The sequence below is a fragment of the Auxenochlorella protothecoides genome, assembly GCF_000733215.1.
Source record: "Auxenochlorella protothecoides strain 0710 unplaced genomic scaffold scaffold4, whole genome shotgun sequence".
Classification (NCBI taxonomy): Eukaryota; Viridiplantae; Chlorophyta; class Trebouxiophyceae; order Chlorellales; family Chlorellaceae; genus Auxenochlorella; species Auxenochlorella protothecoides.
In genome coordinates, this window is record NW_011934477.1 from 31,983 (window position 1) to 54,265 (window position 22,283).

Consider the following 22,283-nt stretch of genomic DNA (forward strand, 5'->3'; position numbering starts at 1 on the left):
GGAGAGGAGGAGCGGGGGCCCGCCACCCGGCGCGGGCGCGCGCAGCGCCAGCACGCGCCCATCGCCGGCGGGCACCGCGCGGGGGAACGCGCCGCCCCGCCACCGCCGCCAGCTCCCCCACAGCGGCGAGCTGCGTGCCAGGGGCCAACGCCGCCTCGCGCACGCGCGTGCCCAGCGCGCGGTGCCCCGCCAGCTCGCCCACCAGCGCGCCCAGCGCGCCTTCTTGGGCCGGCAGGAAGACGTCACCCGTGGGCTGCAGCGCGTCGCCACGCGCGCCGGCGCCGCCCAGCACCGGCACCTGCGCCCCGGCCCCGCCCTCGCCCTCCGCCAGGCACCACTCCGTCTCGCGCACCGAGGCGCGGAGGGGCGTGGTCTCGCCCACCCACACCGCGCCGAAGCGGCGCTCGGTGCGCTTCTCCTCCTGGACCTCCACGATCGCGGCCTCGCCGGCGGACAGCTCGCAGGTGAGCGGGCGCGCGCACCAAACGCGCCCGCTCACCGCCACCAGCAGGGGGACCAGGGACGCCAGCTCCTTTAGGTCTGGTACGTGGGTATCAGATGGGGGGGGAGATATGGGAGGAGAGGGACAAGGTTGGCTCAATCTTGGGAAATCCAGCGACGCACTCAGCCTGGCAGCGTTGGAGATGGAACCCACAAGGGGATCAAGACAGGACCCCCTCGTCCATCGCGGAATGGTTGCCTGGGAGGTGACACTTGCAGGCGCCCGACTCGCTGCAAGAGCCCTGATCTCGTCCCTGCAAGTACCCGAGTTCCCTAACCAGGCCACACCAGGCCAGGACCCACCGGAAAGGCTCTCAACCTCACGCACGGAGCCCAGGTCCTGGGCTGCACGGGACTTGCTGGCCGCAACCACGGCCAGGAACCCGCCAAACAAGCATGACGCGCCACCGCCCCAGGTGAGCACACCCAGGGCCGTCCCAGTCAGCATCTGGGATGCGCGCTATCAGTGGCACGGGCCAGGCGTGGGGCCATGCGGTGGGGTGACGGGCGTCGGGTGTCGGAGGGGGCTTACCCTGCCGATACGGCGTTCGGGGCTATGAAAGGTGTGAGTCGACAATGAAAATGTCTACCTTGAGGTAATCGATTGGATGGACGCTGTTGTCCAGACTTCAATTCGCTGGAACGCATCGCTTATGATGTGGCCCCAGAGCGTGACCACGAGAAACCTTGGATTCGCCATGCTTAGAGATCGTTCTGCTTGCGCATGCAAGATTCGTGGACGAATCATGCCAGGGGCTCGTGGATGGATTCAGAGAGCGGAGATCGGCTGAAAGACACTTGGAGTGGTGGGTGATCGCACCTGTTAAATGCCTAGAGAGAAGCTGTCGCCCAATACTTTATAAGCCGACCAAATACCAGACTGTCGCCAGACCAAAGATTAGCCCAAACCCAAAATTCCACTTGGAAGTTCATATCTCTCACCCGCACCATTGGTTGCCACTGAGTGCATGTTCCCTTTTTGCGCGTGGGGTCTTCCCAATGCGGTCAGCCACCTCCCTGGGGTCGATGTGCTTCCCCGCCAGTCAGAGCGCTTCACCATTCGTCGCAGTGGGGTTTTCTTGTTTAGTATGAGTACATGTAAGGAGTAGTTCTCTGTGGTTGTGACTCGGTGGTTTCCCGTCCACCAGTAGCTGCCAGGATATACACCTGCAATACTCTTCCCAGACAACTTCGCAAATTCATTCGCAATCTATCATCACCATGTACTGCTGTCTCGTCGGATTTATTCGTGGCGTTTCACGGGTCATGCCGATCTAGAGCATGGTGTTACGAGGCCTATGGCTCCCACCTTGTTCCAGCCGCTTGGTTAAGATGTGCAAGATGACCGAAGCTGGCATCATCCAGGATCCGGACCCTCGGCTGTCCCTCAAATGCGCCGAAAAGCGGCCCAGCCATCAGCTTGGAGTCATTCCCGCGGTCTCATGATATACACTTTATTTTCCGTGCAAGGAGTATGACCTTTTGTGAAGTCGTCAGTGTCCCTCTGGCACGTGCCGCTCCAGACGTCTTAAGCCACGCAAGCGCGCTCCACCTTTCCTCGCGCCGGGTACGTGGACGCGTCCTGACAAATTTTTGCAGCCTATTAGATGCAAAGAGGTCAACCTTGCACCCTCAACCCGACACCTCATCATACTCGGTAATATATTAAACTGTTCCCGACAAGTTACATACACCGCCGCGGTCGCAAGGCTCGCAGCATTCAAGCTCTCACGTTCCCTGGCACCTGAACACCCGACACCGGGTCCCTTCCAGTTTGCTCAGCATGGCGTCCAATGGCGTTGCACCGTGAGTGTATATGAGTCCTTTATATTGTTTAGATACTCAAGGCGCTTGCGATCTGTCACCGCCCGCGGCAGCGATGGGCGGAGCTTCCTCCGACAATGCGCCTGCCATCAACGCTCTGCCCTCACCAACCCTCTCGTTGAAAAACAGGATCCAAACCTCAAAACCAAGCTCCAATGGCAGTGATCTGCGCCGCATGGTGAACGAGGCCCACCCCCCAAGGTGGGCACCGATGGCGGTGGGCTCTGCAGTGCCATACTTGGTCCGCCCGCGACCCTTCCTGACCCCCCCTCCTCCGATTCCCTGATGCAGGGCCCAGGATCTGGATGAGCTGCGCTCGCTCCAGAAGTCCAACCGCGAGAAGGATGGTGAGATCCCGGTGCCGGAGCTGGGGAGGGGGTTGGATTCGGGCAGCCCGCGGCATATACCCCGGCACGTGCTGTTGGGTGGGGCACTCGGCCTGTTCCGGCCCCCTGTACAGCTTCCCGTGCACTGCTCCCATCCCTCTTCCCGTGTCCTCTTTTGACGTGTCTTCCCTGCCAATGCTGCCGCCAGTGCCCGTTGAAAGGCTGGCATTTGCATGTATTTTTAGGCAGGACGTCTGCCGGTGATGTGACCCCTAAAGGCCACCAGCCCCACTGCCTTTCTTTGCCTCTGAGACTCCTGCTCCCTTACGCCCCTGATGCTTGGGCGTCTTCAGACTCTCAAATGCCCTCCCCTGCATTCAATCCCATCCTGAATCCTCTTCCATCCCGCACCCCGCGCAATCCCCAGCACCACCGTCCCTTGCCCAGCAGCCCAAAGCCACTCACACCACCGCCCCCACCCTCGTGTTCCCCATCCCAGCATTCCCACCTCAATGCAGCCCATACCTCCCCCCCCCCCCTCCACCCCAACCACCTGGCAGAGACTGTGCATGCCGCGCACCTTGAGTCGCTGTCGGAGACGCTGCGCTCCAACGCGCGCCAGACGGGGCCGCGCGTGGTCAAGGGCGAGCCCAAGCACGCCTACATCCCCGGCTCCCCGCGCTCCCTGGCAGCCAGCGGGTCGGCCTTCGCCAAGCACGTGTCCGACACGGGGCTGAAGCCGGTGGTGGTGTACCACAACCTGACCCCCGCAGAGCTGTACGAGAAGGCGCTGGCGCACGAGCCGTCGACCCACATCGTGGCCAGCGGCGCGCTGGCCACGCTGTCCGGCGCGAAAACCGGGCGCAGCCCCAAGGACAAGCGCGTGGTGCGCGAATCTGAGACCTCGGCGCACGTTTGGTGGGGCGAGGGCAGCCCCAACTACGAGATGGACGAGCACACCTTTGTGCTGAACCGCGAGCGCGCGGTGGACTACCTCAACATGCTGGACCGGCTGTACGTCTTCGACGGCTTCGCGGGCTGGGACCCGGCCGCGCGCCGGAAGATCCGCGTCGTCTGCGGCCGCCCCTACCACGCGCTGTTCATGCACAACATGCTCATCCGGCCGACTGAGGAGGAGCTGGCCAACTTTGGCAAGCCCGACTTCACCATCTACAACGCGGGGGGCTTCCCCGCCAACCGCCACACCAGCTACATGACCTCCTCCACCTCCGTGGACATCAACTTCAAGGCGCGGGAGATGGTCATCCTGGGCACCAACTACGCAGGGTGCATGAAGAAGGGTGAGTTAGGGCCGGGGGGAAAGGACATACAACTGATTGGCTCATGGAGCGATGCAGGGCGGGGTCACCTGCTTGACATTCGCACCGGGCACTTACCCCTGAACAATCTTGGTCCCTCCGTGACACCCGGGCTCTGACACCCCTGCCCCTCCACCGCCCATCACACCCATGTTCACCCTCTCTGACACCCCTTTCCACCCCTTTCCATTCCCACAGGCGTGTTCACGCTGATGAACTACTGGATGCCGCGCGACGGCATCCTGTCCCTGCACTCCGGCTGCAACGTGGGCAAGGCCGGCGACGTGACCCTCTTCTTCGGCCTGTCGGGGACCGGCAAGACCACGCTGTCGGCCGACCCCGCGCGCGAGCTCATCGGCGACGACGAGCACTGCTGGGGCGAGGACGGCGTGTTCAACATCGAGGGCGGGTGCTACGCCAAGGCCATCGGCCTGAAGAAGGAGAACGAGCCCGACATCTACAACGCCATCCGCTTCGGCACGGTGCTGGAGAACGTCATCTTCGACGAGGAGACGCGCGAGGTGGACTTCGACTCGGCCAAGATCACGGAGAACACGCGCGCGTCCTACCCCATCGAGTACATCGCCAACGCGCGCATCCCCTGCGTGGGCGGGCACCCCAGCAACATCATCATGCTGTGCTGCGACGCATTTGGCGTCCTCCCCCCCGTCTCCCGCCTGACCAAGGAGCAGGCCATGTACTACTTCATCTCTGGCTACACTGCCAAGGTGGCGGGCACGGAGCAGGGCGTGACCGAGCCGGAGGCCACCTTCTCCGCCTGCTTCGGCTCCGCCTTCCTGGTATGGCACCCCACCAAGTACGCCAGCATGCTGGCCGAGAAGATGGAGCGCCACGACACCAAGGTCTGGCTCATCAACACGGGGTGGACGGCCGGGTCATACGGCGTCGGCTACCGCTTCAAGCTGCGCCACACGCGCGCCATCGTGGACGCCATCCACTCGGGCGAGCTGGGGCGCGCGGAGTACGAGCCCATCCCCGTTTTTGGGCTGCAGGTGCCCAAGGCCGTCTCGGGGGTGCCCTCCGAGCTCCTGATGCCCTCCCGCTCCTGGGCCGACCAGGACGGGTACGACGCCACGCTGCGCAACCTGGGCGAGCTCTTCCGCGCCAACTTTGAGAAGTACGCCGACGGCGGCGGCTTCGTCACGCCCGAGGTCGCGGCCGAGATCGTCAAGTCGGGGCCCAAGGCCTGAGGAGGGGTCGGTACAACTCGCCCCACAACTTCCCACACACTCCAACCAACAAAACACCATGCACCTCAGACAACTTACTAAAATAGTCTCTACAGCATGAATGTCTAGTCATCACAGGATCCCTGAATGGAACCACCTTTGCCCAGTCCTCCTCTTGCCCCTGCCCCCCCTCCCGCCCAGCGTTATAAGATCAGCCAACCGTGTACAGAGCACAGATAGCAGAAAAGAAGTCGGGGGAGGGGGGGTGGTATGAGAAGCGTCTGACTGCCAACAAAGAGCTGGGGGGCAGTGCGGGAATGGAGGAGGCCGAGGGGGAAAGGTCGGAATGCCCTTGTTCCAACGCTCAACTGTCTCTCACTCGTGACAAAACCATAAAAACAATGGTGCTAAGCGAGCGCTCTACCATATGAGCTAATGGCCCGGGTCCTTGTGATGGACCATCCAGGAATCGAACCTGGTACCTCTCGCAGTTTCGAGCAATCGGATGGCAATTACGTATTTTAGTAATTTATGTAATCAATCGAAAGGAGCTCCAAATATGACGCAGGCGTCCTTGAGTGGGGTCGGAAGAAAAGCTTCGGGGATAAAAGCGCTGTGGTTTACGTGTGGAAGAGTGCCGCAACATGAGGCCGGCTCCTGCAACATCTGCCCTTGGAGGTCCCGAGATCTCACATGCCGAGATCCCACCATCCCGCCACGAGCGAACTTGTGCCTTCCCGCTGATCACAAGAGAAGTACTAAGCACAAACCGGAAGTATGGAGAACAGTGAGGAGAAAGGAGACTCGCAGCAAGCATCAGGATAGGCAATGGGTGCAAGCAGGCTCACAACCAGGGGATGAGGGGCCAGGGTAACAGCACGGGCAAGCGCGCCCCTGGCATGCCTCCAAGCTCAACAGACCGACGTTCATGCACAGCCACGCAGACTCTCAGCTCTCCTCCTGGCCCTGGGCCGCCAGTTTCCGGGCATAGCCCCGGTACGCCGGGTGCTCTGTGCCGCACAACCTATCCCAGTGCACAAAGTAGAGGGCAAAGTGGATGGTGGGGATCTGGTGGTGCATGTCGTGGTGCTTCACCGTGTTCAGGGCACCGCAGGGCCTGGGCCCCTGGACCAGCCAGCTCAGCGCCTGCTCCACGCTGGGGATAAGGGGCGCCATCTCGTACCCGGCGTGCCCGCCTGGATGATGTGTGAAGAAGGGAGGGGGGGCGTCGAAGATGCGTATGTACAGAGGGATGCGGGGAGGGGGGGGAGGGGGGCGCGCGAGGGGAGTGCAATGGTATACAGGAGGCAGGCACAGCGCCGATCTATCGGCCAGGGCTGGGGAGCCCCCCTCTTAGACACCAAGCACCCTTCCAGTGACGGGGGCCACTCTCCCTCCCCCAAGCATTGCCCCACGGCTGCAAACCCCACACACCGATGTGGATGAGGGTGGTGAAAAGGTGGTAGGTGCGGTGGAGTGACGCGTGGATGGGGAAGAGGAAGCAGACGATGATCTCGTTGGCAAAGACAATGAGGGCTTCGACCACATGGAAGGAGTAGCCCGCAAAAGGGGTGGGTACAGTGGACCTGTGTGGGAGTGTGAATGTGGGGGAAGGGGATGAGAAGCTGATATGGAATTGTGCATGGCCTGGTGACAACGTGCCAAGTAATGAGCCGCCGGTGGGAAAGATTTTCGATTGATTCCAGCATGAGGCAAGGACCCTGAAGGTGCTGCGCTGCCCCGTCCGAAACCCCAGCACCACCCATCACGAGCCTCACTTGTGGTGGATGTAGTGAATGTGGCGATACAGGGGCTTCCAGTGGAGCAGACGGTGCGTCCAGTAGAACCAGGTGTCATGCAGGCAGTCCAGGATGACTATGGTGATGACAGCGTAGGTCACCTGACAGGGTTTGAGAGGAGAAGTTGACATGTGCAATGGCTTTGCATTTGACGCTGGTACAGCAATGCACCCAGACTAGACAAATCCACCTGGGTCCGCCCCACCCATCATGCCTACACCCTGGACTCACATCAGAGACTGAGTGGATGCTTCCGGTGTATAGCTTGCCATACCCTGCTGCATGCAGCTTCTCCACAGCCGTCAGCACAAGGGCCTTTACAAGCAGTGCACCTGGGCAGGTGGAAGAGATTATACAGAATTACACACCAGCTTCTCCTTCCCTGCAACACTGCGTCTTCCAGCTCCCCATCACAGCACCCAATCCACCCTGCACTCACCTATGCTCATGATGGACTCCTTCAACACCTGACCCTGCTTGGGGTGGCCCTTTTGCACCGAGGGACGCGGCAACAGGACGGGCAAGACATAATGCAGGAGGGCCGCACCCATGTAATACACAATGCAACACTGAGTGAATGCGGCGGCGAGACCATCGCCATAGAGGTGCATCGTAGGGTGGTGGGTCACGTAGACGCCCCCGCCGTAACACCACTCAGGCGATCTCGCCGGGGTCCATGCACTCAGAGCATGAGATCGAGGTATAATAGTGCAACTCGTAGACTGTGCAGCTAGCCCCGAGAGTGATCCCCTCACTGTCGGGCGGGTCGATCCAGCGTCCTGGTCCGGCCATGCTGTCAATCGCGGGCGCTGCCTGCGTCACCGAGCGTCGATCTGACCAGATCCGTGCCGGCCTCCCTCCCTCGACCCAGTCCAGCACCCTTTTCCTCATCCTCGTTCCGGGCGTCTCGACCACCCTGCGCCACAATGCAGGTCCAGCGACACGCCCGCGCGGCGGTCCGCGCCCTCTGCTCCCGGTGGCAAACTGGCACGCCCGCCCAGCTCGGCCTGCGGGGCGTAGCGGGATCCAGCGCGGGGCGTAATGCTGAGCCCGCCCCTCAGCCCGAATCGGGACCATCCGCCTTGCCGGACTGGCGGTCGCGCCTGGGCGTCGTGCGCACAGACTGGAGGTACAGGGGGGGACGGTGGGTGCCAACACCACACTCACCTGGCCGCATTGGCTTGCTTGCTGCCGCCGCTGGGCCCGAGGCTGCCTTGGGCCTGACACATCACGGCAGGAGGTATTCCCCATTCCCCTGAGCTCCAGCCCCCTCGTTGCTCTCCCACCCTCCGCAGCCGTGAGGAGGTCGGGGAGGTGTACAACACCCCCCTGCTGGACCTGGTGCACACCGCCGCGGTGGTGCACCGTGCCAACAACGACCCCGCCATGGTCCAGCGCTGCACACTGCTATCCATCAAGACGGGGGGCTGCCCCGAGACCTGCAACTACTGCAGCCAGTCCAGCTCGTGGAGCAAGGAGACCGGGACTAAGGCCGAGAAGCTGATGGACCTGGACGCCGTGTACGAGGTGGGTTGTTGCAATGAGTGTGTGGATGTGTTTGAGGACCTGATTGCTTTTTCAGTATTGGAACAGTTCTGCACTGGCTCAAAAACCTCTCATTGGGATGCCAGCCTTCCCCCCATACTCCCCTTCCCCCACCTCCTCCTCTCTAAAACACCAAAGGCCGCGGTGCGCGCCAAGGAGGCCGGCTCCACCCGCTTCTGCATGGGCGCGGCCTGGCGCGGCCCCTCCCAGGTCGGCCCCCGCCAGTTCCAGCGTGTTCTGGAGATGGTGCGTGGCATCCGCGGCCTGGGCATGGAGGTGTGCACCACGCTGGGCATGCTGACCCCCGACCAGGCGGCCGCGCTGCGCGAGGCGGGGCTCACCGCCTACAACCACAACCTGGACACCTCGCGCGAGTACTACGGCAAGGTCACCACCTCCCGCAGCTACCAGGTGGGGGCCCACAGGGTGGTGCTTTGTCGGGGAGGGGGGAGGGGGGTTCGTTGTTTGGGCTGGGGTGATAGGGGGAGTCTTCCCAGCTCCGTGTGATTCCAGATCTCAGACCTTTCCCCCCCTTCTCACCTTTCCAAAATCTTACCCATCACAGGATCGGCTGGACACCATCGACACGGTGCGCCAGGCAGGCATCTCGGTCTGCGCCGGCGGCATCATCGGGCTGGGCGAGGCACACCTCGACCGCGTGGGCCTGCTGCACCAGCTGGCCACCCTGCCCGCCCACCCCGAGTCGGTGCCCATCAACGCACTGGTGGCAGTGGCGGGGACGCCCTTTGCCGGGCATGCGCCGCCCAGCGGCCTGGACATGGTGCGCTGCGTGGCCACCGCCCGCGTGCTCATGCCACGCACGGTGGTGCGGCTGTCTGCAGGCCGCCTCACGCTGTCCTTTGCCGACCAGGTGTGATTGGGGAAGAAGGGGAGGGGGGGGGACGAGGTGTGTGTAGATACATGGGTGTGGAGATGGGCGGGGCGTCCCGAAGGGGGAGAATCATTGCTGATTCTCGGTGGCCTTGCCTGCTCGGCAACTCCAAAAGGCTCACATCGCCTCGATTGCACTCCAGTGTCACGACATCATCCCATCATTAAACAATGGCAGACACGACCCCCACCCCCACCCCCCACCCCACCAGGCGCTGTGCTTCCTGGCCGGCGCCAACAGCATCTTCGACGGCGACAAGCTGCTGACCACGCCCAACAACGACCGGGGCGAGGACGAGCAGCTGTTCGACCTGCTGGGCCTGAAGAGCCGGCCCGCCTTCCTGCCCTACGCCTCGGGCGCCGCCAGCTCGGCCGCCTTCCAAGAGGCGGGCGCGGGGGGGTGCGGCAGCGCAGCCGCGACCCAGCAAGCCTCGGCCACCGCCTGAGGGATGTTAGGACTGGGGGCAGGGCCGTGCACACGCCTCGCGCCCTGGCATGCACACCCATCGTTGAAGAGGGAGCGGAGGCTGTGCCACTCTCGTGCTGCACCGCTAGACCCCACCGGCCCCGCAGTCCTGGAACCTGGCCTTTCGAGGGTGCCCGGCCTTCCAATACGAAGTCAGTGCACAGTCTCAGTGCCTGATCCCACTGAGTGCCTGCCTGCACGGTGCCATTGCCTGTCCATCACACCCTTCAAGCCAGGAGGACATCACCACTGTTTTCCCCGGTTGTGAGGCACACAGGCTGGAACAGTCTCATCGAACTGGTCCCTGCCAATCCCTGGGCTTAAATTGTCTGGGGGCTACAAACCAACACCTATCAACAAGCACCATGACCCTCAATCAGCCGCCCAGCTCAGTACGCGGACAAGAGCTGGCGGGCAAAGCGGTAGGAGTTGGACCAGCAGGGCTGGCAGAGGTCGATGGGGATCTTCTCCTGCTTGTTGCGCAGCGTGCGATCCGCGCCCTGCGCCAGCAGGTACTTGACGATCTCCACGTGCCCGCGCATGGAGGCCCAGTGCAGGGCGGTGTTGTCGCCCTGCCGGGGGGAACAAGGAGCGATGGCAGAGGTTGATGAGAAGGGGTGTTTCTGAGCTGATGCAGCGCGCAGAGTGGGACACTCATCCATGAAATGGAATGCACGCAAACCAGTCCCTCACCATGTCGATGGAGTTGACTTCCGCTCCCTTGTCGATCAGGTACTGCACGGTTGCCAGGTGGCCATTGTGTGCCGCCCTGATCAGCGGCGTCTCCCCCATCTGGATGGTGCAGAGGCTCCAAGCATTGGATGGAAGGGGCGACAGCAGGTGCTATCACAGCATATTCTGGCAGGTCAGGACTGGATATTGGTCTTCCGTGCCTTTTCCTCCAAACCCTCAGCATACGCTGTCTTGTACCCTGAGGTAGGGCAGCCTCCTCCACATGCCACAACAAACCGCAGTCTACTCCTCACCACATTCCGCTGCTCCACATCCGCACCCTCCTCTAGGAGCAGCTGGCACACCGCGAGGTGGCCTGCGATGGCGCGAGGGGGGGGGATCGAGAAGGTGGAACACTATCGGGCACAAGCATTCCGGCAATAATTCCCCAGCATCTCTCCCCGCCTGGCGCACCATTCCCGGCTGCCAGGAGGAGCGGGGGATCGCCGCAGTGATCTGCCTCATTCAGAGGTGCTCCCTGCAGGGCAGTGACAGCGGAGTGTGACAACCGGTCCAGGCACTGCTCCGCAGGTCGTCCGCGGCGCCATGTACACCCTACCCCCGAGCACGCACGTCCTCGATGTGCTCCTGCACCCAGTCATAGTAGCCATCGACGCAGTCCCTCCAGATGTTGGACTTTTCCGGGACAAACTTCCCGGTCTGCGGGGTGGTGGGGGGTGAAGGGTGGGTGGGGTGGTCTTGAGCCACTGGGCAGGGACCAGGCCTTCCAACAACTCACGATGAGGTCGAAGGGCATGCTGGAGGCGTCCCTCTACCCTGTAATGCTTCGATTCCGATGGAGGCGGGCCCCGTGAAGATGCAGATGCAGGGATGCGCAGCGAATTATTTGACTTGGTCAACAGCAGTGGACTCCTGCACAGCCGTGGCGGGAGTCCGTTTTCTGTCCTCCTCGGAGCGAGCGCGCAGAGGTGAGTCACTCATTCTCAGGGAGGGAATGAGTGGACCCACGACAGGGGCATAATTTCCTGGCAGTCAAAGAATACTGCAGAATTCCCATTTCATTTCCTTGGACAAGGACATCGATTGATTTGCTCGAGGGCCCCTCTCCAGCGGGGTGGAAGCGGCAGGGTCGACCTCGCCTGGCCTCGGCTTCCAGACGAGTTCCGAGGGGCCATGAAGGGCGAGGGGCCCACGGCCCAGCACACACCCCTCGACCCCCCTCCTCGCCATGAAATCAGCTTGGCGCATCGCAGTGCTGCGGCAGCGGGCGCGTCCATCGTCTCCGCCCTGGTGGTGAACCCCCTGGACGTGGTGAAGGTGTGTTGAGAGGGGAGGGGTGGATTTGGGAGGGGTGCCTGGGAGTGGGTGGGTGGAGTGTCGCATGATGCCATGTGGTGATCTTATAGCAAGGTAATCACTCTTCAATGATCAGAACTCCCTGTCGCGCCCGCCACGCAGACGAGGATCCAGGTGCAGAGCTCCCCCAACTATGCGGCGACCCATGCCGCCCTCCTAGAGTGAGTAGTTTTTGTGGGTGGTCTGTCCCTGTGGATGTTCGTGATCTTCGAGTAATGCGCAAGTTCCTGGGCTGGTGTGTGTCCTTCGCCCTCCACAAGCTCCCTCCAGCACCCCTGCAATCGGGTGTCGGTCATTCTCCCCTCTCAACAGGTGCTAAAACACCCCCACCCCACCCTTTCTATTGATCCAGGCGCTGGTCCTTCGCGGAGTGCCTGGCCTCCCCCGCGCGCGCGGCCGCCCCCACTCCCCCCGCCCCGCCCCTCTTCTCCGGCACGCTGGACGCGCTGTGGCGCATAGCGCTGCGCGAGGGCCCCGCCAGCCTCTGGCGCGGCACCCGCGCCTCGCTGGCCATGTCGGTGCCCATGGTCGGCATCTACCTCCCGCTCTACGACGCGTTGCTGGCGGCCGCCGGCGGCGCGGCCTGGGCGCCGCTGGCCGCCGGCACGCTGTCGCGCACCGCCGCCGTCTTCGCCACCGCGCCCTTCGAGCTCGTGCGCACGCGGCTGCAGGCCGGCGCCGCCGCGCCCGTGGTCCGCGCCCAGCCCTGCCCCGACTGCGCCTGCCCCGCGGGTGAGGCGCGCGGCGCAGCGCTGGCGCGCGCGCGCGTGGCCGCCGCGGCGGGCCTCTGGCGCGGCGTGGGCACGCAGCTGGCGCGCGACGTGCCCTTCTCCGCGCTCTACTGGGCCATGGTGGAGCCGGCGCGCGCGGCGCTGCTGCCGGTGGGCGGCGCCGGCCCGGACGACGGCGCCGCGCTGTTCCGGGCCAACGTCGCCGCGGGGGCGGCGGCGGGGGCGCTGGCGGGGGCGGCTACCACGCCCCTGGACGTGGTCAAGACGCGCGTGCAGCTGGGCGTGGAGGTGCGGCCGGGCGGCGACTCGGCCGCCTCACCCATGCCGCGCCGGCGCCTGCTGGGCACGCTGGTCAGCATGCGCGGGAGGAAGGCGCGGCAGGGCTGTTCCGCGGCTGGAGCGCGCGCGCCGCCAAGGCTGCGCCTGCCTGCGCCATCGTCCTGTCCTCCTACGAGGGCATCAAGCACTGGCACGCGCAGTGATCCGGAGGGACCTGGGGCGGCGTGGATGCTGCCGGTCATGCGACCTCCTTTTGAGCCGCGTCTGAGCATACTGGGGTCCTCCTCCCGTCACATGCTGGATACCCCACACCTTGGGACCCTCCAATCAGTCCCTCTGTGCCCTGGTCTTCTTCCAAAAGAGCAGCCGACGCGGTGCCTTCAGCAAGCACAAGCCCTCGAGCACTGCAAGCAGCTATGCCCAGTCCGGATGCGAGCTCTGCCCGCCCGCCGCCCCCCCCCCCTTTCTGTCCCCATTGCTTCAATCAAAGGCCTCAGCTGCTGGAAAACAGGCCGCGCAGTAGGCCCTTGGCCTGCGGCTTCCAGCCCTGCCGCCCACCGCCCATGTCCACCACCACCACGGCCACATTGTCGTAGGTGTGGCGGCGCAGCGCGCGGTCCGCCAACGTGTCGGCCACTGCCTGCAGGGTGAATTTTTGGGCGTGCGGGGGCATCAGGCTCCCATGCGCTCTGCTTCGTGGTGGCACCCCTCGTCGCTAGCCATTTCATCAACAACTGATATTCCTTTGTGGCCCCTTGATCATGCAAGGGCATCACTCACTCCCTTGCGCCCGGCCCCCCCTTGTAACACTAGAGCCGCGCCCCCCCGCTCCCAACCAGCACCTGCAAGGACAGGCCCTTCCGCAGGCCCTGCCGCGCTGCCTTGAGCACCTCCGCGCTGCTCAGCACATCCCACAGCCCGTCGCTGGCCACCACCAGGAATTCGTCGTCAGGAGTGCGCACCAGCGCCGTCACGTCTGGCAGCGCCGTCACGGGGTCTGCGCTGAAGTGCCTGTGGGGGTTCGTCGTGTGGGTGGGACGGGAGGGGAGCTGGTCTGACATCGAGGTGCAGGCTGGAGGGGGATGCCCGGGCGGTGGGGAACTGATGATGATGAAAACCCACAGCCTGCCAGGACCCTGGCTTCAGGTACCCTGCCGACACCAGTCCCCCAACACCTCTGATCGGCTTCCTCCTGGGTCCAGAAGCCCTCCTCCACACCGCGGCGCAGCAGCTTCTGCAGGCCCTCGCCCTTGAATTCCGGGTCCCCGAAGGCGCGGGTGACGGCCAGCATGCCACATACACGCTCATCTTCCACCCAGCCCCCGGCCTGCGGGGGGGATGCAGTTGGCCCCGTGGGAGTGTAAAAACGTTTGGGGAAGGGCCACCCGTCGCCTGGCTTGTGTGAAGCACAGCGCCGGCATGCAACATACCACACCGCCGCCTCCCTCGACTCTCTCAGACGCCCCGCACATGGCATCAATCGCCCTTCCTCCCCCTTTCACCCACCCACCTACCGCTCGTATCCGGGCGGTCTCCTCGTTCTCGGAGCCGTCCTCGGGGATGCGGTGCTCAGTGGAGAGGACCAGGGCCTCCCCTCCGCGACTCAGCACGGCGCGGGAGTCGCCCACGTTCGCCACGATGAGGCGGTCGGGGTGAACCAGCACTGTGGTGGCGGTGCAGCCGCAGGTCAGTGCGTCCTCGTCCCCTAGGTCTGAAGAGGAGAGGAGGGAATCTGTTCTGAGGTCCTGATCCCTTTCCAGAGGACCGTAGGGTGTGAATGTGCAGGCCAGGCGGATTCAAAGAGGCGATGCGAGAGGCATCGAACCCCCCCAGCGATCCTTCTGGCGCCTCTGACAGTAAAGGGAACCCAATTCACCAGGCATTCTCCGCCTGTCACCATGGAGGTACTGCAAAAGCTGTTCGTCTGTCTTTTTGAAGCTGCTGCGGAGGAGGGGGGTGAGCTCCAGGGGACAGCACAGCCCACTCGAATCCCGCTCTGTCGGGAGGGAGGGGTAAGGTGCCCAGATTAAGCAGTTGCTGCCCACCGGCCTAGTCCTACTGGGTACACTCATGATCACAGAGGGCACATTTCATGCCCTGACGATCATCTGTACCCTCACACCTTTGACACTGCAGGTCAGGCTGATGGTGTCTTCCTTGAGGATGTCGTTGAAAACATTGTAGAGATTCTTCTCAAGGTAGTCGGCCGCCAGTCGGCCGCCATGACCGTCAAATACAGCTGGTGAAGGGAATTTGCCGCACAGGGGGTCAGCAGTGGGTGCAAGGAATCTACCTTGCGCCCCCAGCAGTCACACCGGGTAGCTTTCGCTTCCCAAGTGCATGGCGCAGGTTTGCATGGAGGCAACCATGGCAAGGCAGTTTCAAAGCTACACACAGGTGCACTTATCCTTCATCTATCCCTGGCAGACTCACATGCCACAAGGAATCCACAGCAGGCGTCGGGGATCACTTGCGCCACATCCTCCATTTCCTCCCTTGGACCCTGCGTCAGGGACACGCCATAACGCAGTGGAGGGGGAGTGCTCGTTTCGGACGCCGCATCCGTGGCTGTGACACTCGTTGCTCGTGTTCTGTGGGCACACCGACCCCTGCTGGGCGGGGTCGATGGCTGGGCCAAACCCCATGCCGAGCTAGATCGGCCGGTCCACCCCGACGGGGCATGGGGTGGAGTGCGGAGCGTCACGCGACCGTGCAAGGCCAGCATGACGTGTAAGTGGGATGTAGCGATCCATGCAAGGCTGCGTCCCTGCGGCAGCATGCCCACAGGCTCCCATGCCCATGCTTTTCGACTGACCCATGTTACAAGTCTCCGACGTCCTTTCCAACCGCTGTGCTCCATCATCGGCGCTGGCGCCCCACTAGACTGTAATCCTTCACAAGAATTCGGGGAGTCCCATACACTATTCCACTTCCAAATCTGACAACATCCAAATTTATAAACAGGTACATTTACTCATACACCATAAAGCTCGTGAGCCACAAACAAAAATGGGCGGCGGAAATGCTCAGAAGACAGCCATGGCACGTGCCAAGAAGCAGGAAATGGACAAGAAGAGGAAGGGCGGCGTCAGCCAGTTGAAGGTCAACTCTGCGGCGTCCAACATTGTGGTGAGTCGAGGTTGCACGCGCGGTCGCTCGTAGCAATGTCGGGGGTGGGCGGGTGGGTATACTGGGCGCCCCCGAGTCACGGTCAGAACAGCATCGCAACCCCTCTCACCTCGCAGTGCAACATCTGCCGGTCCACATTCATCTGTACCTCCACTGAGGCAAAGCTGAAGGAGCACTCAGACAACAAGCACCCGAAGAACGTAAGCCAGGGCAATCGACTTGGATGTTCTGTGCATATCTGACCAACCCATGCTTGTTCCAAGCGACCTTTCTCCACTCCACGGCCTTGCAGACGTTTGTTGAGTGCTTCCCAGGGCAGCTTACTGCATAGATTGGAATCTTAGGTCTGAATGAGCTCCCAAGCAGCAGGCAGCGATCTTCCCAAGTGACACTGCCCGGCATCAGGGGTGCCTACGACATGCGTGGGGCACCACCCAGGCCCGTCGATGCTCTTACACAAAGAAAACTGCAGATCGAGACTGCCCGCAAGTGCTGCCTATGCAATCTCAGATCAATCCAAACTGCCGTCCCTGAATCGCTGCAAGGATTCTGACCAAGCGCTCATAAAAAGAATCATCTACAGGAGAGGGGGGTTGGCCCCCAGCGAGAATGATCAGGAGCATGGGAGTGGTGGAACCACCGGAGCGATCATTCCCAAGGCTGAAGGGGGGTGCAAGCAAGTACAGGGGGAGATACAGCGGGCACGTGTTATGGTTGATGTCAACATGGTCGCGGGCTGAGACACCAGCAGCCTGCCGAAGCTTGCGTGGGCAGAGGGGCTGGTCGTCGGGCACTTAGTCCCTGCACGATTCGTCATGAGGCTTCACGTTTGGCCTGCCTTGCATGTCACGCCGTGTACGCCCTCCTGCCGCCCGGGTGCGGATGTGGGAATCGGGCCCCCGAGCGTTTCGTTCCTTGCAGCATGGGGTGACGCCTCAAGCGCCTCACCCTCTGTTGCCAAGTCCAGGCTGCCCACGGGAACGACCAATCCCGTGGTGCCCGGCAGGACCACGGCCGTGCCCGCCTCATTCGCGAGCGGGAGCAGCGGGCCGGCTTTCACAGCGACGACCTCCTCGCCCTCCGCGGCGGCCTGGCCTGCTGTGGCCGAGCACATTATGCAGCCAAGGAGGGTGTTGTACAGCGGCGGCTGTGGGTGAGAAGGATGTTGGGAAGGGGGTGGGGTTGAGGAGCATGTGGATGAATAGCTGGTTGATTCAAGGGGCAGGTGGGGGCTGCGCCAGCTCTGAAACTTGGTGGCAACCAGCACCAGTCATTACTTGAGCGGGGCACGGCCTTTGGCAGTCGGTAACCTGGTGCACGCTGTGCTGCGTGGGGAATGGCGCACCCGCGTCCCACCTCTAGGGGCCCCTCCCGCCGTCACCTGGGCCATGCGTGCGGCCACCTCCAGGGGAACAGGCTTTGACCCCGGATCCCGCAGGCTCTCCAGGTCGCAGTTCTTGGCCAGCAGGACCGCGTCCAGGTCCAGGGTCTTGGCGAGGGCCTCCACGCCCTGCATCCCGCCCTTCAGCGCCGCATGCCCAAACTGCGCCTTGATGATGCTGGCGAATGCCAGGCGGTGCTGCGTCAGCAGGTGGTCCACGATGTAGCCACCTGGGGAAGGCAGGGCGTGGAGGTCGTGGAGGTGAGGGGGGTTCAGTGGGCCAGAGCAGCACCACGGGCGGTGCGGCTCCGAGGCGTCCAAGGGCCCAGGCACTGGCAGGCACGCCCCCTCCCCAGTGCCATTCCCCTCCCTCTACCGCACCCTTGTAGTTCCACATGGAGCTCTCCAGGGGCGAGGGCCGGATCATCAGGTTGCCACGCAGGTCGCAGACCACCCGCTCCCCCACGCGCTTGTAGCTGAAGCCCTTGGGCACGCGGGGCACAGGGTCCTAAGATAGAAAGGGAGAATGGCTTGGTGTTGGACACACTGGGGCCTGTGGGAGGGGCTGCAGTGCGCTTCTGGAGGCAGGGTAGCCGAGCAGGTGAGGTAGCGACCAAATGCATGAACCCATTCCTTCAGCCCGCCCTACACACACAAAGGGAAACCCTCGCTCCAGCGATCCCACCTGGTCGCAGATGATGGCAAAGTGGTCCCTGATGAGGGTATTGTACTCGTTGGCCCAGCTCCGGGTGCCGACCCTTGGGGCTCCATACTGCATGGTGGAAGAAAGGATGGCTCATACAGGAACGGAGGGGATGTGCTCCTGGTGAGTAGGGATGGCGCCTGCCTTGCATCTATGGCGCAAAGTGTAATCAACAAACACCAGTCTTTGGGGTAGCAGGCAGGAGGAAGAACGGTCCACAGTACAGACATAGGTCAGCACAGACAGCAGTCCGGTGACGTTTCCAGCCCCTGCACCTCTCCCCACCCATGAAGCCACCAATCCCTCACACCGTGTACGTGATGAGAGGGTTCTTGGGACTGCGCTGCACAAACTCGTGTGCCGCCAGGGTGGCTAGGGCCCCGCCCAGGGAGTGGCCTGTGGGATATTGGAAGGAGGGTGGATCCGTGCAGTCATACAGACAGACAGGTGCACCCTCCTCTATCCGCTTGCTTACTGCTTGATATGGGGGGGGCCCCCAATTTCTCCACATGAGTTCATCCTCACCGGTGAACAGAAAGGTCAGGGTATCAGGGTTGGACGAGCTGGCCTTGATGTCCAGGAGCTTTGTCATGAGTTTCAGGTTGTAGTCGTTCTTGGTGTACGCCAGGTAGAAGCCTGGTGTCGGGTGATATGGGTTTGGGTCGTGAATGGTGGGCCATTCATGAGGCACGCGATGATGTGGGTGCTGCCTCCCAGAGAGGAAGGAGAGGCTGAGAGGTCTCTTATTCAAAGTAAGATTGTATTGTATCCGTCTTCTCTTTGCTTTGCAACTCACCCTGGTGTACCCTCATGTATCCACCAAATCGAGTTCCTTCCTTCTTTCTCTTTGGAGGATGCAGCGTGGTGGCCAACTGCGGTGGTATCCATACTGGCAGATTTTGGGTTCCTGATGGCTGCTTCTCAAGACTGCAGAGAGACATGTGTATCTTACCCCCCAAAACGGCTCCTCCTCCCCACTGGCACATACCACGCCGCCTCCCAGCTTTCACCTTGAGGTTTGTCAGCACATTGGCCATGCTGGAGGTGCCAGCAAAGGCGACAACAACATGCGATGTGCCCCAGGCAACCACCGCCTTGGTGTCTGTCTCCAGGTCCCAGAGCAGCTCGTGCGAGTGCTGGGAGTAGAGGGACGTGGCTGTCTCCAGGGTCGCCAGCCCGCCCACCACCTAGAGCAGGAGGCGGAAAAGAGGGATTGGTAGAAAGAATGGTTGGCACTGTCCCGACCCCCAGTGAAGCACGGCTGGGAAGGAGCGCAGCTTCATGCACGTAGCGCAGTGTGACCTCCCATCCTGAGTCCAAACCTCTATTGCTTGGCAAGCCATACCGCCCAACACACAGTCTGAGCGACCTCCCGTACCATGCTTTTCCAGATCACACTGTCTGGGATCAGCACACCCCTGTCCTCGTGCAATGCAGGGCCCCCCCCAAAGGATGACCCACCGACTCCAGGTCGTAGATCAGGTTTGACCAGTACAGCAGCTTGAGGCAGGTCTCCATGCAGAACATGGGCTGCTTGCCCAGGTCGGCATGGTCGCGCATGTGGGCGTCCCGCCTGGCCAGGCACGCCGGCTTCGTCTCCTCGCTCCAGGCAAACTCCTGGAGCCAGATCTGGGGAATGTGGCCTTCGCGCTTGGCGTTCTCTGGCAGGAAGGCGAAGCCGATGCCCACGGCGGTCTGCGTCAGCGAGGCGTGCATGGGCACAGCCCCCAGCCTGAGGCAGTGCGGTGTGTGGCGCAGAGGGTGGGTTGTCAAGGGGAGGTGGTACCAGAGATGCACGGCAGGTGGGAGCCCGCAGCCTCTTGTGCCCTTGGCACAGCCCGCGGGCAGGGCTGACGGGGATTTGGCACGTCACGGCGCCTCCACCTCGCAACCCCCAGCCGACCCACCAGATCAGGATGTAGTTCCAGCAGGATCCCAGCTTTGGGATCATGAGCACAAAGAGGGTGACTGCCAGGGTGAAGAAGATCATGATGGTGTATCTCGACTGCATGTGTGCATGTGTGGGGCGTGGGTGGGGTGGTGAGGGAGGAGAGCTACAGCAAAGGGTGGGATGGCCATGCTCGGAGCATGACCAGGTCGACGGTCAGGATCCCAGAAAGGGCAGCGCAGCCTTGACCTCTCCTCCCCCAAAGGCCCAGCCGCTCGCCTGAAGATACCACAGCGTGCGTGCGATGCGCATCTCTGAGTAAGCCCGGGTGCTGAGGTCCTTGCTGGTACGCCACAGGCTCACCAGGTATATGATGAGGTACACGATGATGAAGGACACCTGTGGCGGGTACAGGTGGAGGGCGTACACAAAGTTGAGAAAGACGACGGGCTTCTGTAGACCAGGCTGGGTGTGAGTGGGTGGGTGTGGGATGGCCGAGGGGCCATGGCCTGACTCCCTCCCACTAGCAGCACGTCACCTTGTCACCCCTCAACGTCACACCCCGACCCCACGCAGGAGGGAAGACAGTGACCATACTCCCCTGGACCTGACTCACCCTCTGAGCCCGACCCAATGAGGCATCTGCCATTGCCCATCCCCACCCTGTCCCTCCATGCGCCAACCCATCACACCCTCCCCCTCCCCGTAGAAATAATCAGCAACCATCCCCACCATAAGACACACACCGTGATGGCAAAGGTCACCATCCCGGCCCTGCTCAGATGGCAGCTCCCATCCTGGAAGTTGCAGAGTGCCGCGCGGTTGTGCTTGTATGCAATGATGCGATGCAGCAGCAGGCCAAAGGTGACGGACATGACTGCCTGATTCAGGCACCAGAGAATCAGCTTGGGGAAGTGCACCGACCTGTGGTAGGATGGGGTGTGGGGAGTGTGGGGAGTGTGGGGTGGGTGGGTGGGGGGGAGAGGAGGGCAGATCAGAGGGCTCGCTGCGCGAAAGTGTGGCAAAGGTGGGCCAGGTTTGACTGAAATGCGCTGTTGCTTGGAGAGCAGGTCCGATGCACACCGCATGCCGTTGGGTTCAGGCCCACACACCACACTAAGGCCCCGCACCATCCAACGTCCATGACGAGCACCGCAGGTGTGGGCACGTAGCCTTTGACCCTGGGGTTTCGGTACATGCACATGTCGTGGGCGCTGCAGATGATGACCAGGAGGATGCAGTTGAGGATCGTCCACTGCAGGTACCCAATGACGTTGGAGCAGACCGCCAGCCAGTTGCACACGCTGGCCGCCTGGTATGCAGAACTCCCCACCCACAGCGACAGGTTGACGAACTAAGGGTGTGTGGTAAAGGAAAGGGAAAAGGGGGTTGAGGGGAGATGACCGGTGCCAGTCGTGGCTGGATGGATTGGATCCACAGCAATCTGGTGCAACCCAACGCCACCTGGTGCAAAGCCAGACGCAGCACGAAGAATTTCCATGCCCAGAATCCCAGCACAAAACACACACCTCTAATAGGATGAGCGTGAGCGCTGTGGTGGCGAGCCGCTTCCTGCGGGGCGACCACGCCTGGCCCGCCTGCCGAGCATGCCACAGGCGGCGCAGGTAGATGATGCCCATCGTGGCAAGGGCGACCAGGAAAAGCGCACCGATGGTGACAGTGGAAATGAAGTAGTGCTTGTGGTTCCAGCCGCTCAAGGCGTCGACCTGTGCAGGGGAGTTGGGGGCCAGCAATGGAAGAGTGTGTTGCCTGGTCGCTGGTGCTGATTCCATTTGAAGGGTAGTGATTTTAGGCAGGCATTGAGGGAGATCCGCAGCATAAGAGGCAACACCCTGCGCCACAGTACAGGCACTGAGCCATGCGCTGGGACGCTGAGCTGCTGTGAGCGTCTCAGAAAGCCACCTTGCCCAAGAGCCACTCACCCCTTTGAACTGCACAATGACCAGCCCGATGGCGCTCCACAGGATTATTACGGAGAAGGTCATGTTGATCACGACCTGCCACATTACTTCGTTGGAGGTCATGCACTCCAGGCGGAGCACAACGTCCCGGTGGACGTCGAGGTGATCGGAAGAGCCAAAGCCACCCTCCTGCCCCTGCGTCTGGCTTGCGCCAAAGCGGAACAGGGGCAGGCGGGGCAGCGAGGCCCGCATCGCAGCCAGGCCTGTATCACGCCAGAGGAAGATTCAGTACAGAATTTGTGACCTTGTGAGGGTGCGAGGCAGCATGAGTGCAGACGGG

At 62.4% G+C, this 22,283-nt stretch overlaps 7 protein-coding genes across 7 annotated transcripts in view; 2 read left to right on the forward strand and 5 right to left on the reverse strand.

The window, feature by feature from the left end:
* Nucleotides 1-949, reverse strand: part of F751_3692 (Tryptophan synthase beta chain 2, chloroplastic) — a gene marked incomplete at both ends in the record, with an annotated part of 4,068 nt that extends 3,119 nt beyond the window's left edge. Inside the window, 2 exons of the mRNA XM_011403822.1 lie at nt 122-540; nt 805-949. Of these exons, the coding sequence (XP_011402124.1) occupies nt 122-540; nt 805-949 (564 nt within the window). The remainder of the gene's footprint in view (nt 1-121; nt 541-804) is intronic.
* A 1,551-nt stretch (nt 950-2,500) lies between these two features.
* On the forward strand, nt 2,501-5,181 carry F751_3693 (Phosphoenolpyruvate carboxykinase [ATP] 1; the record flags this gene model as incomplete). Its single annotated transcript, XM_011403823.1, has 4 exons — nt 2,501-2,526; nt 2,617-2,672; nt 3,212-3,952; nt 4,169-5,181. The coding sequence occupies 4 exons, from the start codon at nt 2,501-2,503 to the stop codon at nt 5,179-5,181; spliced, it is 1,836 nt and encodes a 611-aa protein (XP_011402125.1).
* Nucleotides 3,001-3,222, reverse strand: F751_3694 (hypothetical protein; the record flags this gene model as incomplete). The annotated part of the gene is made up of 1 exon (XM_011403824.1): nt 3,001-3,222. The coding sequence occupies one exon, from the start codon at nt 3,220-3,222 to the stop codon at nt 3,001-3,003; it is 222 nt and encodes a 73-aa protein (XP_011402126.1).
* Nucleotides 5,182-6,108: 927 nt separating the features above from the next.
* Nucleotides 6,109-7,570, reverse strand: F751_3695 (Lathosterol oxidase; the record flags this gene model as incomplete). The annotated part of the gene is made up of 5 exons (XM_011403825.1): nt 6,109-6,356; nt 6,595-6,746; nt 6,939-7,060; nt 7,191-7,291; nt 7,399-7,570. 5 exons carry the CDS (start codon nt 7,568-7,570, stop codon nt 6,109-6,111), a joined length of 795 nt encoding a protein of 264 aa, XP_011402127.1.
* A 315-nt stretch (nt 7,571-7,885) lies between these two features.
* On the forward strand, nt 7,886-9,841 carry F751_3696 (Biotin synthase; the record flags this gene model as incomplete). Its single annotated transcript, XM_011403826.1, has 5 exons — nt 7,886-8,088; nt 8,255-8,486; nt 8,643-8,915; nt 9,070-9,375; nt 9,608-9,841. The coding sequence occupies 5 exons, from the start codon at nt 7,886-7,888 to the stop codon at nt 9,839-9,841; spliced, it is 1,248 nt and encodes a 415-aa protein (XP_011402128.1).
* Nucleotides 9,842-10,250: 409 nt separating this feature from the next.
* Nucleotides 10,251-11,350, reverse strand: F751_3697 (Protein TANC1; the record flags this gene model as incomplete). The annotated part of the gene is made up of 6 exons (XM_011403827.1): nt 10,251-10,433; nt 10,555-10,653; nt 10,848-10,909; nt 11,008-11,071; nt 11,167-11,253; nt 11,333-11,350. The coding sequence occupies 6 exons, from the start codon at nt 11,348-11,350 to the stop codon at nt 10,251-10,253; spliced, it is 513 nt and encodes a 170-aa protein (XP_011402129.1).
* A 2,063-nt stretch (nt 11,351-13,413) lies between these two features.
* Nucleotides 13,414-22,195, reverse strand: F751_3698 (Protein phosphatase 2C 57; the record flags this gene model as incomplete). The annotated part of the gene is made up of 19 exons (XM_011403828.1): nt 13,414-13,560; nt 13,763-13,931; nt 14,096-14,247; nt 14,435-14,631; nt 15,043-15,159; nt 16,998-17,196; nt 17,395-17,660; nt 17,812-17,938; nt 18,116-18,202; nt 18,444-18,529; nt 18,659-18,769; nt 19,122-19,320; nt 19,595-19,865; nt 20,041-20,138; nt 20,385-20,486; nt 20,768-20,945; nt 21,152-21,375; nt 21,551-21,748; nt 21,965-22,195. The coding sequence occupies 19 exons, from the start codon at nt 22,193-22,195 to the stop codon at nt 13,414-13,416; spliced, it is 3,159 nt and encodes a 1,052-aa protein (XP_011402130.1).
* Nucleotides 22,196-22,283: the final 88 nt, after the last annotated feature.